Raw genomic sequence first — 13,852 nt, forward strand, 5'->3', positions numbered from 1 at the left:
TTTATATTACATTGTATACTTTTTAAAGATATTTTTGTGTCATTGCAAAGTATTAATCAGTCAGTCGTATCTAATTACTAAACATAAACAGAATATTTATAAAAAAGGACACCATTCTTACTTTAAATGCATATTTAACTCCCTGTACAGACCTGTTTCCATCTAATAATAACATTTGCCAAGAAGTGGGATAAGGAATTAAATGAAAATAAATGTTCACATCAGAAGTTAAATCCAAAGAACAACTCTCTTTGGAACTTGATTGTAGCAAAGATATTCCTTAGCTTCATGTTAAAATGATCCACAAAGAAAATGTCGAGGACCTTCTGAAGATGTGCTACAGGAGGGTGACTCTTTGGACCACTCAGCTACAATGTCCTCAGTTCTGCTTGTCATGTTATTGCATTATTCAGCTTCTGTATAATGTGCACAAAGGTATTCACTATTATAACTTGTTTTGTTAGTAATGTTGTATTAGAGAAAATTAGAAATGTACAGTTGGGTATAACTGGTGCTCCAGTAGCCATTTTTGTCCATTTATTTAGCGAGGATCAGTTCAGTTACAACAGCTGACAAACTACATGTATTAGACATAGAGTCAAGTTACTTTTATTGTCACATCACTTAGCACAAATGTACGTGTAAGTGAAAAACATGTGTGCAAAGCCCAAAGTAGTAGAGCAATGATAGATTTAAATAAAAATTCACCAATCACACATTGTGCAAAATAAGTAAACACTTGAACAGACTGAAATTTGTACTCTATACAATACATACTAAGAACACAAAAAAAATGTAGTGCAATGGAATGCACAAAAATGTATCAGCTGCATGGATGTGTGTGTTATGGGATGGGATGTCTGTACCAGTCTCTGTGAGAGTTCAGCATTCTAAAAGGTTCCGGGACCTGATGCTTTGGTATCGTCTGCCTGGCGGTGATAGTGAGAACAGTTCATGGCTTGGTTAATTTTGATAAATTTCTTGGCTTTCCTTGCACACCGCCTAACATATACTTTATGTCTTGCATGTTTGGAATTTCACTTTCAATGATTGGTTGGGCAGAACGCACTACCCTCTGTAAGGCTTTGCAGTTGACATCAGTACAGTTCCCATACCAGGCAGTGATGCTTTCAATGGTGCAGGAGTAAAATGATCCGAGGGTGAATCGGCTCATGCCAAACCTCTTCAGCTACATGAGATAAAAAAGGTGTTGTTGGGCCATCTTCACCACTTTTTCAACATGAACAGTCCAAATGAGATCTTTGGTGATACGTACACCAAGGAACATAAAACTGCTCACTCTCTATAGTAGTCCCATCAGTAAGGTGTAACAGCATGATAATCTCCCAGCTAATCTCTCCTCCTTTATGGTGCAACACATACCCAGAACATCATTAGAATTGTATAACTGCACTTATTTACTCTCCAAATTTCTCTCAAATAAAGCCAACGTATGTAAATGAATCTTTTGTTACAGTTTGTTAAATAATCACTGCCACTTTAAATGAGGTATTGGATAATAATAAAACCTTTATGTGAAACGATTACTTGACAAAAAGACTACCATCAGAATTTTTTCCTCCGTGTAAAATTTGGGTTGGCATAAAAACATATTTAATAGATATTTAATAGACAGCTTGCAGTATTTTATTTCTTGTCCAATAATCATAGAGATATTACCAGTGACTCTGCTTACAGAGATGCAGACCTAAGAATCATGGCTATCATGACACGCAATATTCTCTAAGCACTTGTCACAGAGAGCTTCCATTTGCACTGATTTCAACACTTCAACAAAAACAGCCAATCGCTAATGCCACATCCCACAAGATACCTTAGGACTAAACTACAGTGCTAATTCATTTTATTTTTATCAGATGTCCATGCTTAAGAAAATGCCATACATTCAATTTCTTTGGGAATACCACAAACCACTGACCACATTTTTCTAATCCTTAAAATTAATCTTTTTAAATTTTTTTTTTGAAAGTATCTATTATGGCACCAAACACCAAACAGACAAAGCTGGCACCATAGTCAGAATAATGTTTTTTGACTTTTCAAGTGCTTTTAGCGCCATTCTCCCTCATCAACTGGGGGAAAAAGCTTAAGGCTATGCATTTCCTGGATAATGGACTACCAGACTAACAGAGAGCAATTTGGGAGTCTCAAGGACCATGTGTCAGCACTGTCCTGTCTCCCTTCCCGTTTACCCTCTACACAATTTGTCATCTACAGAAATTCTCAGAGAGCTCCTCCATCATAGTCTGCATTAATAATAGAGATGAGTCAGAGTACTGGAGATTTGTAAAGGACTATGTCTCATGGTGCAGGGAGAACCATATGCAGCTCAACATCTTCAAGGCAAATAGTTGGTGGTGGATTTCTGGTGTGCCAAAGAGCCTCTGAGACCATTCACCATTCAGGGAGAGGAAGAGGTGGAGAGCTACAAGTACATTGGGGTTCTCACAAATAGCAAACCGGTCAGGTTTAACAACACAGCGGGTCAAAGCAGACTGTACTTCCTGTGGAGGCTCAGGTCTTTTGATGTATGCAGTAAGCTGCTACAGATGTTTTATCAATCTGTAGTAACCAGTCTATTGTTCTATGTTGTGGTCTCCTGGGGAGTATCCTGAGTTCAAAAGATGGATAATGCCTGAACAAACTGATCAGGGAAGCCTGCTCTGTCACAGGGTGAACCCTGGACACACTGGAAGCTATTGTTGAAAAGAGGATGGTGGCAAAACCTGTTGTTATGAAAAATCCTCTCCACGAGGGGCTGTCTTGGAGCACTTCTAGCACAGTGTGCTGAGAAGAGCATCTGGAAAACTTTTCCGCGCACTGCAATCAGGCAATCCAGTTCTTCTTCCCAACATCCCATACTAAATACTTAAAGTCTTTAATGTCCTATTTTTGCACACACATACATCCATTATTTAGATACACATTTTTATGTATTAATTCATTGTATTTTTGTCCTTTGAGTCTGTATCTTTATATTTTATGTTTGTGCTGCTGTATACATCTAAATATCCCTTTGGGATTAATAAAGGTTACCTAATCCAATCTAATCTAAAACAATTCACTTTTGCTTCGTATTGTAAATGACCTACATCTAGAATAGTTCACCAAACAATATTTCGGTTATCTGTCACAAAGAAGGCACACATGTCATTTAGAAAAGCACTGTCAGTGTGCATCTTGTCAGATCATAGACAGCAAGCACTAAAAGAAGCAGATGGAAAAAAAACATGAGAACATGAAGCACTGCAAGTGGAAACTAAGCATTCATTTTTGTGTAAAACCTTTATAATTTTAAAATGCATGAAGAAGCATTCTGTGCATGCATATTTAAAAAGAAGGCAATTTAAGGTTAGATAAGTACCTGCTCCAGTTCTATACTGCTCTTCTAAATTATACTGGGCATCTTGTGACAGCAGAGCAGGCTCTGAGAGACTGCTTTGGAACTACAGACTGGGATATCCTGCAGGGATCATATAGTGAGAACATTGAGGAGGTTGTTGACTGCACTACTGACTACATCAACTTCAGTATGGACATTGTAGTTCCAGTAAGAATAGTACACTGCTATGCTAACAACAAGCCATGGATTACAAGTGACATCAAGGGCCTTTTGAACCAGAAGAAAAGGGCTTTTAAAGGCGGTGATCAGCATGAGCTCAAGGGCGGCGAAGGAGCAGTACAGGAGAAAGCTGGAGCAGAAATTGCAGAATAACAGCATGAAGGAACTGTGGGATGGAATGAAGATCATCACTGGCTGCAGTTCGAAGCGGAGTGCCACCATCGAGAGAGATGTGGAGGGAGCAAACCAGATGAACAACTTCTTTAACAGGTTTGACCACCCTAACCCACTCTCAACTCTGTGTACTGCACCCTCCACCCATCCTTCTACTGATACCAGCGTAGGAGTTTCCCCCCACTCATAATTACAGCAGCCCAGGTAAGCAGAGAGCTGAGGAGACTTCGTGCCAGCAAAGCAGTGGGTCCAGATAGAGTATCGCCACGACTGCTGAAGGCCTGTGCGCTGGAGCTGGCATGTCCTCTACAGCACATCTTCAACCTGAGCCTGGAACAGGGGAGAGTCCCAAGGCTTTGGAAAACATCTTGCATCACCCCAGTCCCAAAGGTATCACGTCCTAGTGAGCTGAATGACTTCCGGCCTGTCACTCTGACGTCACATGTGATGAAGACCATGGAGCAGCTGCTGCTTCACCACCTGAGACCACAGGTCCGCCACGCCCTCGACCCTCTGCAGTTCGCATACCAGGAGAAGGTGGGAGCGGAGGATGCCATCATCTAAATGCTACAATGATCCCTCTCCCACTTGGACAGAGGCAGTGGTGCTATAAGCATTATGTTTCTGAACTTCTCTAGCGCCTTCAACACCATCCAACCTCTACTCCTTAGGGACAAGCTGACAGAGATGGGAGAAGATTCATACCTGGTGGCATTGATCGTGGACTCTCTTACAGACAGACCTCAGTATGTGCGTCTCCGGAACTGCAGGTCTGACATTGTGGTCAGCAACACAGGAGTGCCACAGGAGACTGTACTTTCTCCGGTCCTGTTCAGCCTATATACATCGGACTTCCAAAACAACTTGGAGTCCTGTCACGTGCAAAAGTTTGCTGACGACACTGCTATCGTGGGCTGCATCAGGAGTGGGCAGGAGGAGGAGTATAGGAACCTAATCAAGGACTTTGTTAAATGGTGCGACTCAAACCACCTACACGTGAACACCAGCAAAACCAAGGAGTTGGTGGTGGGTTTTAGGAGACACAGGCCCCTCCTGGACCCTGTGATCATCAGAGGTGACTGTGTGCAGAGGGTGCACACCTATAAATACCTGGGAGTGCAGCTGGATGATAAATTGGACTGTACTGCCAATACTGATGCTCTATGCAAGGGAGGACTGAGCCGACTATACTTCCTTAGAAGGCTGGCGTCCTTCAACATCTGCAATAAGAAGCTGCAGATGTTCTATCAGACGGTTGTGGTGAGTGCCCTCTTCTACGTGGTGGTGTGCTGTGGAGGAAGCATAAAGAAGAAGGACCCCTCACGCCTGGACAAACTGGTGAGGAAGGCAGGCTCTATTGTAGGCATGGAGCTGGACAGTTTGACATCTGTGGCAGAGCGACGGGTGCTCAGCAGGCTCCTATCAATCATGGAGAATCCACTGCATAGACTAATGTAACTTTTTAAATTATACATTATAGCAGGAGAATGCAAACATTGTGCAGGAGGACGACATTCTCTGAAACTTTTTGGAAAGGCTTAAAGAACCTAACACAAACCAGTAATCAAAAAGTAATGCAAAAAGAATCATTATAAAGTTGCATCCTATTTTAAGATCCACACACAAGGTGGGATAAGAAGCAAGCTTAAAAATTCTGTAAAAAGATTTGCCTATCTGTCATTTGACCATTTTTTACTGATCACACATTGCATTCATACAAGATATTCTTGGATTCTTTTCATGCTGGTCTAAAATTAACTATTACTGAAACCCTGACCCTCTCTTTTTAAACCTGAACGCAAAAAAATCACACCAACCTTGGCAGCTTGAGGTGTGCAGGCAACATGAACTGTGCTGGGCTTCACTCCATTAGCCTTTGTTCTCTTGCACAAAGCAAATCGACTTTTCCGTCTTCCTCTGTCTCCGTTAGGCAAAGAACCATTGTACCTAAAACAAAACACAAAAATAAATGCAGCAGTTGAAAGTATACACTGTCCACAAACAAACATGCAATGAACAGCATGTAGAACATAGAATTTTTTTTTATATTTCAGATTATTTCAGTGGAGTTGAGCCTGCTTTTTCCAAATATTACCCTTGAGATCGCAAACGACTAGTATCGATTTTACAGTATGGGGATATACAAGGCAATGGCTGGATTGTATATTTTGAATATAGTACAAAAAGCTCAGAACTGTAAATCTTACGTGTAACATTTACTGAAGCATTAAGTCTGTGTTTTCATTACAATGTGAGGATATATGTAAATTTACTAATTATCTCTTCTAATACTGTAAGTCAGAAACTAATAGCTAAACCATAATGTGTCCAGAGAAATGTTAATAGGCCAGACTTCAAAAATATTGGGAAAAAAAAAATCAAGGTGTTCGGCTTCTAAAAGTACAGATAACCCTTGTATAAATCAATACATTCTGTAAATTAGAAACTTGTAAAAAAAAATACATTATATTCAAATGGAATTCTAGCATTTTCTATACATTCTGTTGATATTTTAATGATAGCTTGCACATTCAAATGGAATTCTAGTATTTTCTATACATTCTGTTGATATTTTAATGATAACTTGTACAATGTTCAATGTCTATGAGTTACAAATTAACAACAAAGACCACAACTTTTAGCAAAACACCTAATCACAAAACACTGAACAATACACACAAGAATAAAATTGAACAGAACAAAATATATATTAAAGTCTCTCAGAATCAATGCCTTCGTGCATGTTTTAAAATATATGTAGAAACTGATTAAATCAATAGGGTTAGATGGCCACCATTTAATATGCTTATTAGTGAATGTTTTTAAAAATAATCATACAAAATTCTGTTATTCAAACAGCTGTCCATCTATTTTTTGCATCAGAGATAGTTCTGTCAGTAATGCACTGTATATGTATGCATTTCTCTTAAAATGAGACCAAACAGTGACAGCTGCCATGGACAGTGAATGTGTTCACAGAGATGGAAATGCCAGCACACAACGCACACACTGAACAGCAACTGGCATAAGTATGCCATGTTATTTTTCTCCCTCTGGGTGCCTCCTGCTGAAGGTTCAAGTATTGTTGTGCACATTGATGTCAAGTTGAAAACCTGAGGATTTACTGGAGAGTGAAAATTGCTACTGGAGAATGGGAAGTCTGGGCTACTATGCTCAATGTGTATATGACATGAAGTAATAGTTGAACCACAGGACAAAAATATAAATATATATTTATAAAACACATATTCGTATATAATTTTACATACATACACACACATATTATATATATATATATATATATATATATATATATATATACATATACAGGTGCTGGTCATAAAATTAGAATAGCATGACAAAGTTGATTTATTTCAGTAATTCCATTCAAAAAGTGAAACTTGTATATTAGATTCATTCATTACACACAGACTGATGTATTTCAAATGTTTATTTCTTTTAATGTTGATGATTATAACTGACAACTAATGAAAGTCCCAAATTCAGTATCTTGGAAAATTAGAATATTGTGAAAAGGTTCAATATTGAAGACACCTGGTGCCACACTCTAATCAGCTAATTAACTCAAAACACCTGCAAAAGCCTTTAAATGGTCTCTCAGTCGAGTTCTGTAGGCTACACAATCAGGGGGAAGACTGCTGACTTGACAGTTGTCCAAAAGACGACCATTGACACCTTGCACAAGGAGGGCAAGACACAAAAGGTCATTGTTAAAGAGGCTGGCTGTTCACAGAGCTCTGTGTCCAAGCACATTAATAGAGAGGCGAAGGGAAGGACAACATGTGGTAGAAAAAAGTGTACAAGCAATAGGGATAACCGCACCCTGGAGAGGATTGTGAAACAAAACCCATTCAAAAATGTGAGGGAGATTCACAAAGAGTGGACTGCAGCTGGAGTCAGTGCTTCAAGAATCACCACGCACAGACGTATGCAAGACATGGGTTTCAGCTGTCGCATTCCTTGTGTCAAGCCACTCTTGAACAAGAGACAGCGTCAGAAGCGTCTCGCCTGGGCTAAAGACAAAAAAGGACTGGACTGCTGCTGAGTGGTCCAAAGTTATGTTCTCTGATGAAAGTAAATTTTGCATTTCCTTTGGAAATCAAGGTACCAGAGTCTGGAGGAAGAGAGGAGAGGCACAGAATCCACGTTGCGTGAGGTCCAGTGTAAAGTTTCCACAGTCAGTGATGGTTTGGGGTGCCATGTCATCTGCTGGTGTTGGTCCATTGTGTTTTCTACATACACACACAGTGGGGCAAAAAAGTATTTAGTCAGCCACCAATTGTGCAAGTTCTCCCACTTAAAAAGATGAGAGAGGCCTGTAATTTTCATCATAGGTATACCTCAACTATGAGAGACAAAATGAGAAAAAAAAAAAATCAGAAAATCACATTGTCTGATTTTTGAAGAATTTACTTGCAAATTATGGTGGAAAAAAAGTATTTGGTCAATAACAAAAGTTCATCTCAATACTTTGTTATATACCCTTTGTTGACAGAGGTCAAACGTTTTCTGTAAGTCTTCACAAGGTTTTCACACACTGTTGCTGGTATTTTGGCCCATTCCTCCATGCAGATCTCCTCTAGAGCAGTGATGTTTTGGGGCTGTCGCTGGGCAACATGGACTTTCAACTCCCTCCAAAGATTTTCTATGGGGTTGAGATCTGGAGACTGGCTAGGCCACTCCAGGACCTTGAAATGCTTCTTACGAAGCCACTCCTTCGTTACCCGGGCGGTGTGTTTGGGATCATTGTCATGCTGAAAGACCCAGCCACGTTTCACCTTCAATGCCCTTGCTGATGGAAGTAGGTTTTCACTCAAAATCTGATGATACATGGCCCCATTCATTCTTTCCTTTACACGGATCAGTCGTCCTGGTCCCTTTGCAGAAAAACAGCCCCAAAGCATGATGTTTCCACCCCCATGCTTTACAGTAGGTATGGTGTTCTTTGGATGCAACTCAGCATTCTTTCCTCCAAACACGACGAGTAGAGTTTTTACCAAAAAGTTCTATTTTGGTTTCATCTGACCATATGACATTCTCCCAATCCTCTTCTGGATCATTCAAATGCTCTCTAGCAAACTTCAGACGAGCCTGCACATGTACTGGCTTAAGCAGGGGGAAACGTCTGGCACTGTAGGATTTGAGTCCCTGGCGGCATAGTGTATTACTGATGGTAGCCTTTGTTACTTTGGTCCCAGCTCTCTGCAGGTCATTCACTAGGTCCCCCCGTGTGGTTCTGGGATTTTTGCTCACTGTTCTTGTGATCATTTTGACCCCACGGGGTGAGATCTTGCGTGCAGCCCCAGATCGAGGGAGATTACCAGTGGTCTTGTATGTCTTCCATTTTCTAATAATTGCTCCCACAGTTGATTTCTTCACACCAAACTGCTTATCTATTGCAGATTCAGTCTTCTCAGCCTGGTGCAGGTCTACAGTTTTGTTTCTGATGTCTTTTGACAGCTCTTTGGTCTTGGCCATAGTGGAGTTTGAATTTGAAGTGTGACTGTTTGAGGTTGTGGACAGGTGTCTTTTATACTGATAACGAGTTCAAACAGGTGCCATTAATACAGGTAACGAGTGGAGGACAGAGGAGCCTCTTATAGAAGAAGTTACAGGTCTGTGAGAGCCAGAAATCTTGCTTGTTTGTAGGTCACCAAATACTTATTTTCCACCATAATTTTCAAATAAATTCTTTAAAATCAGACAGACAATGTGATTTTCTGGATTTTTTTTCTCATTTTGTCTCTCATAGTTGAGGTATACCTATAATGAAAATTACAGGCCTCTCTCATCTTTTTAAGTGGGAGAACTTGCACAATTGGTGGATGACTAAATACTTTTTTGCCCCACTGTATGTATGTGTATATATATATATATATATATATATATATATATGAATGAGATGCTGAGCTGGGAAATTCTGAGATTTAGAAAAACACACAAAAAATGAACTAGGATCATGCAATGTCTGGAAAGGCAGCTGGCCCCAAGTGACACCTAAAGGATAATCTGTTGTGGGAAAACAAACTAAATTATTCAACTAAAAGGTCAATCTTGAATATTGATGATGAGAATCTGCCATTAGGTAAAAACTGAAAAGAATAACAGAGAATAAATCATCTTCTACTCTTTAGTAAAAAAATATGCATAAAAAACAGTTGTCATTATTAATTCAGGATGAAATCAATACACCCACAATATCTTTTTAACTTAATATAGATTTTAAAATGATTAGACCCTTATTTCTACTACTATGTGGAAAAAAAACCCTGTGGATTCTAAAGATATGCATCATTAGATAACATCTCTGAGCTGTACTATGAAACTGCTATATGCGACACAACAGCTTCCAACATATTAGATAATATATGTAATATACTGTACAGATCCTTACCCCAGTACAATAAGTTCCCCATATTTAATGGGCACTTTGGTGGCAGAGATGTTTTCTTGGTCAGGAGAGAACATTAGCCTGGCTCTAAAAATGTATCCCACAATCACTGATTTGGGTTCTGGATTTCAGTTCTGCCTTGTCATTATTTTACCTATTCAAAAAGAGAAAAAAAAATATTAAAACATTAAATACATTTAACTAATTGATTATGTAATACACTAACTTATAGATAAAAGACATTCAGGCACCGTGCCACAAAGCCGGATTGTTTTTTCATTTTAAAACAATTGATTATAACAATCAGCTCTTCAGGTATTAGACAGCATGCATTCCAGAATTATTAGCTTAAAACGTAATAAAATATTAATGAAAACCAGCTTATTGGTCAACCACCAGATGAAAATCAGTGGAAAACACTTTTTGCATCCTTCATACATCCTGTCAAACTGAAATGTCACAAAGCAGCATGCTTTAGGCAAGAGGTAGCCCGTGTTAGTAACTCTCTTCCTCCATAAATTACAAGATGGGGTTTGTGATGAATGTGGATGACTAATACAGTACATAACACTCATGGATACAGCGTGACAATCAGTGTAGTTCAAAACAATGAATTCTAGTGTGCTTGACTGATGACCTGCACAAACTGGTTAAATGTACTCTTGTAACATTCACAAAACTGGCTTCACCTTAGCACTCCACCATGGGTTGAAATATGCATGTTTACATTTGGGTTTCAATTAACTCTACTGAAAAGACTAGAGTATGGAAAGCTTCTACCTTATAGTTCACTGGACTATGGCCATTATCATTATGAATTGTGCATACTCTTTCAGCTTTGAAACAGATTTTTCACACGTGAAACAGTCTGGAAACTCTCATTGTTGCCAGTATACATTAAGCGAGTTTGTGTATGTATGTGTGCTTTTGTGTATAAAGTGCCATGTACTAGGCTGACATCCCTTCAAGGGTTTCTTGCTACCTTGAAGTGAAAACTGTTGTGACAGGCTCTGGTATCCCTCAAACTTGGAAAGCATGTTCACAAAATGAATAAATTTAAACTATTCCACCAAAGCCATAAGCCTATTTTGCAAGTCCTAAAGACCATACAAGCTAGAGTGTAATTGTGAGATTCTTAATTAATGAGGCTGCATCCATGCAGAACATAAACACCAACAGGTACCCTAATTTAAATGGCATTTGCTGTGCATACATACTGAGACTAATTTTTTTAATCATTTGAAATAAAAACACACAACTGTAATCCATAGCCATGTTTCTACACAGAAGTGAATCACTCTCATGGTGAGGCTTGACATGTCAATTCAAGTTGATTAAAAAAAACCTTTTTAAAAAATGTATTTACTCAGTAACCAAGTAACACTTGGTGCCACTGCTCTACTGCTGGGCTGCTATCCTGCATATGAAAAAGACTTCTTGGATAAAGAAATATTCAGATGGAAAGATTCTATCATCAGATTGGATGGCCACCACAGACTCCACTATAAAAACCCAGGAGGAGGTAGGCGGCTAGCCGACAGAGGTCTCCAAGATTGTGACTTTGGTTTTTCTCTCATCAACTGATTAAGACAGTTTAGAAATGTAATCAATTTCTACTTTATTTTTGTACTTTAACAAATCTGTATTTATATGCATACCAGTTCTGTATTTCAGAATTAGTATAATCTGTACTTGTATTTTAACTGTGAGAAGTGCTCACAGCACTCTTTGCCTATACTTAGTACAGAGTGCTATGCAAAAAATAAGCTGTTTTGCATTATATTGTAATATGAATGTGTAGTTTTCAACAAACTGCCATCAATGCTGGTAGACACGCACACACACTATATATATATTATATATATACACTACTGTGGAAACAAGGCCAAGCGACTTAAGTATGCATGAAAACATAGGAACTGGGGTGCAGAAAAATGGCAGCAGGTGCTCTGGACTGATGAGTCAAAATTTGAAATATTTGGCTGTAGCAGAAGGCAGTTTGTTCGTCGAAGGGATGGAGAGTGGTACAATAATATGTGTCTGCAGGCAACAGTGAAGCATGGTGGAGGTTCCTTGAACGTTTGGGGCAGCATTTCTGCAAATGGAGTTGGAGATTTGGTCAGGATTAATGGTGTTCTCAATGCTGAGAAATACAGGTAGATACTTATCCATCATGCAATACCATCAGGGAGGCGTATGATTGGCCCCAAATTTATTCTGCAGCAGGACAACGACCCCAAACATACAGCCAAAGTCATTAAGAACTATCTTCAGCGTAAAGAAGAACAAGAAGTCCTGGAGGTAATGGTATGGCCCCCACAGAGCCCTGATCTCAACATCATCCAGTGTGTCTGGGATTACATGAAGAGACAGAAGGATGTGAGGAAGCCTACATCCACAGAAGATCTGTGGTTAGTTCTCCAAGATGTTTGGAACAACCTACCAGCCGAGTTCCTTCAAAAACTGTGTGCAAGTGTACCTAGAAGAATTGATGCTGTTTTGAAGGCAAAGGGTGGTCACACCAAATACTGATTTGATTTAGATTTCTCTTTTGTTCATTCACTGTATTTTGTTGATCTATACTAATTAATAAAAGGCAAAGCCCTCACTGACTCACTGACTGACTGACTGACTCACTCACTCATCACTAATTGTCCAACTTCCCGTGTAGGTGGAAGGCTAAAATTTGGCAGGCTGATTCCTTACAGCTTACTTACAAAAGTTAGGCAGGTTTCATTTCGAAATTCAACGCGTAATGGTCATAACTGGAACCTCATTTTTGACAATATACTGTAATGGACGGCAGCTTGATGGCCGTGGGAGGCGGAGTTGAGTGTCACGTCATCACGCCTCCCACGTAATCACGTGAAAAGACTGTGAACTGAGTAAGGAGAAATGAAGGAAGAGCCACAAACAGCGAAGAACAAAAAATTAATTAAACAATTGAGAAGGGAGCGAGTGAAGCATACAAGCATCTTCATAAGGGAAACAAAGCACGGTGTAAAACGTAAGTTTAAATTAAGTTTATTGAAACGCACCCGTTGCGGATTGCAATAACATATTCGCGAGATAAAAGAACTCAGTACGGAGAAATTAAGGAAGAGCCGCAAACAGCGAAGAACAAAAAATTCATTAAACAATTGAGAAGGGAGCGAAATAATAAGAAGCCAGCGAGTGAAGCATACAAGCATGTTCATAAGGGAAACAAAGCACGGTGTAAAACGTAAGTTTAAATTAAGTTTATAGAAACGCTCCCGCTGCGGATTGCAATAACATATTCGCAAGATAAAAGTTTAATGAGAAGACACGAGGTATAAACGAACCACACGCTGTAGCGCAACGTTAGGGCCAACAGTTTCAACCATTCTATGATCTGCTTCTCGCAACTGAAAGACGGCACATGGCGGATGTTAGCCGACTTGCTGACCGCAACGTTAGGGGCTTCAACTCTGGCGCTGACGATAGAGATTCGATTCCCGAGAGGGGATGAAGTGAGTGTGTATGCCTGATGAGCCCAGAATTAGGGAGAAACACGTGTCGCATACTCTTTGCATTATTTGAAAGTAAACTATTAAAACCATTCTATGATCAGCTTCTGGGAACAGAAAGAGGGCACGTGGCGGATGTAAGGCGACTTCCTGACCAATCACAAGCGTTACCTGGCAGGTAACCACCCATACAGT

The 13,852-nt window shown here is 39.6% G+C and overlaps 1 protein-coding gene across 2 annotated transcripts in view; it reads right to left on the reverse strand.

Annotated features, from left to right (window-relative positions):
• LOC114644692 (E3 ubiquitin-protein ligase pellino homolog 1) overlaps positions 1-13,852 on the reverse strand; it is a 188,790-nt gene that overhangs the window by 21,137 nt on the left and 153,801 nt on the right. For both annotated transcript variants that reach the window (XM_051919693.1, XM_051919694.1), the window contains exons 3-4: positions 10,173-10,323; positions 5,575-5,704 (exon numbers count right to left, since the gene is read on the reverse strand). In XM_051919693.1, coding sequence (XP_051775653.1) covers positions 5,575-5,704; positions 10,173-10,246 — 204 coding nt within the window. In that variant the 5' untranslated portion in view covers positions 10,247-10,323. The remainder of the gene's footprint in view (positions 1-5,574; positions 5,705-10,172; positions 10,324-13,852) is intronic.

Source organism: Erpetoichthys calabaricus, chromosome 15 (assembly GCF_900747795.2).
Source record: "Erpetoichthys calabaricus chromosome 15, fErpCal1.3, whole genome shotgun sequence".
Classification (NCBI taxonomy): Eukaryota; Metazoa; Chordata; class Cladistia; order Polypteriformes; family Polypteridae; genus Erpetoichthys; species Erpetoichthys calabaricus.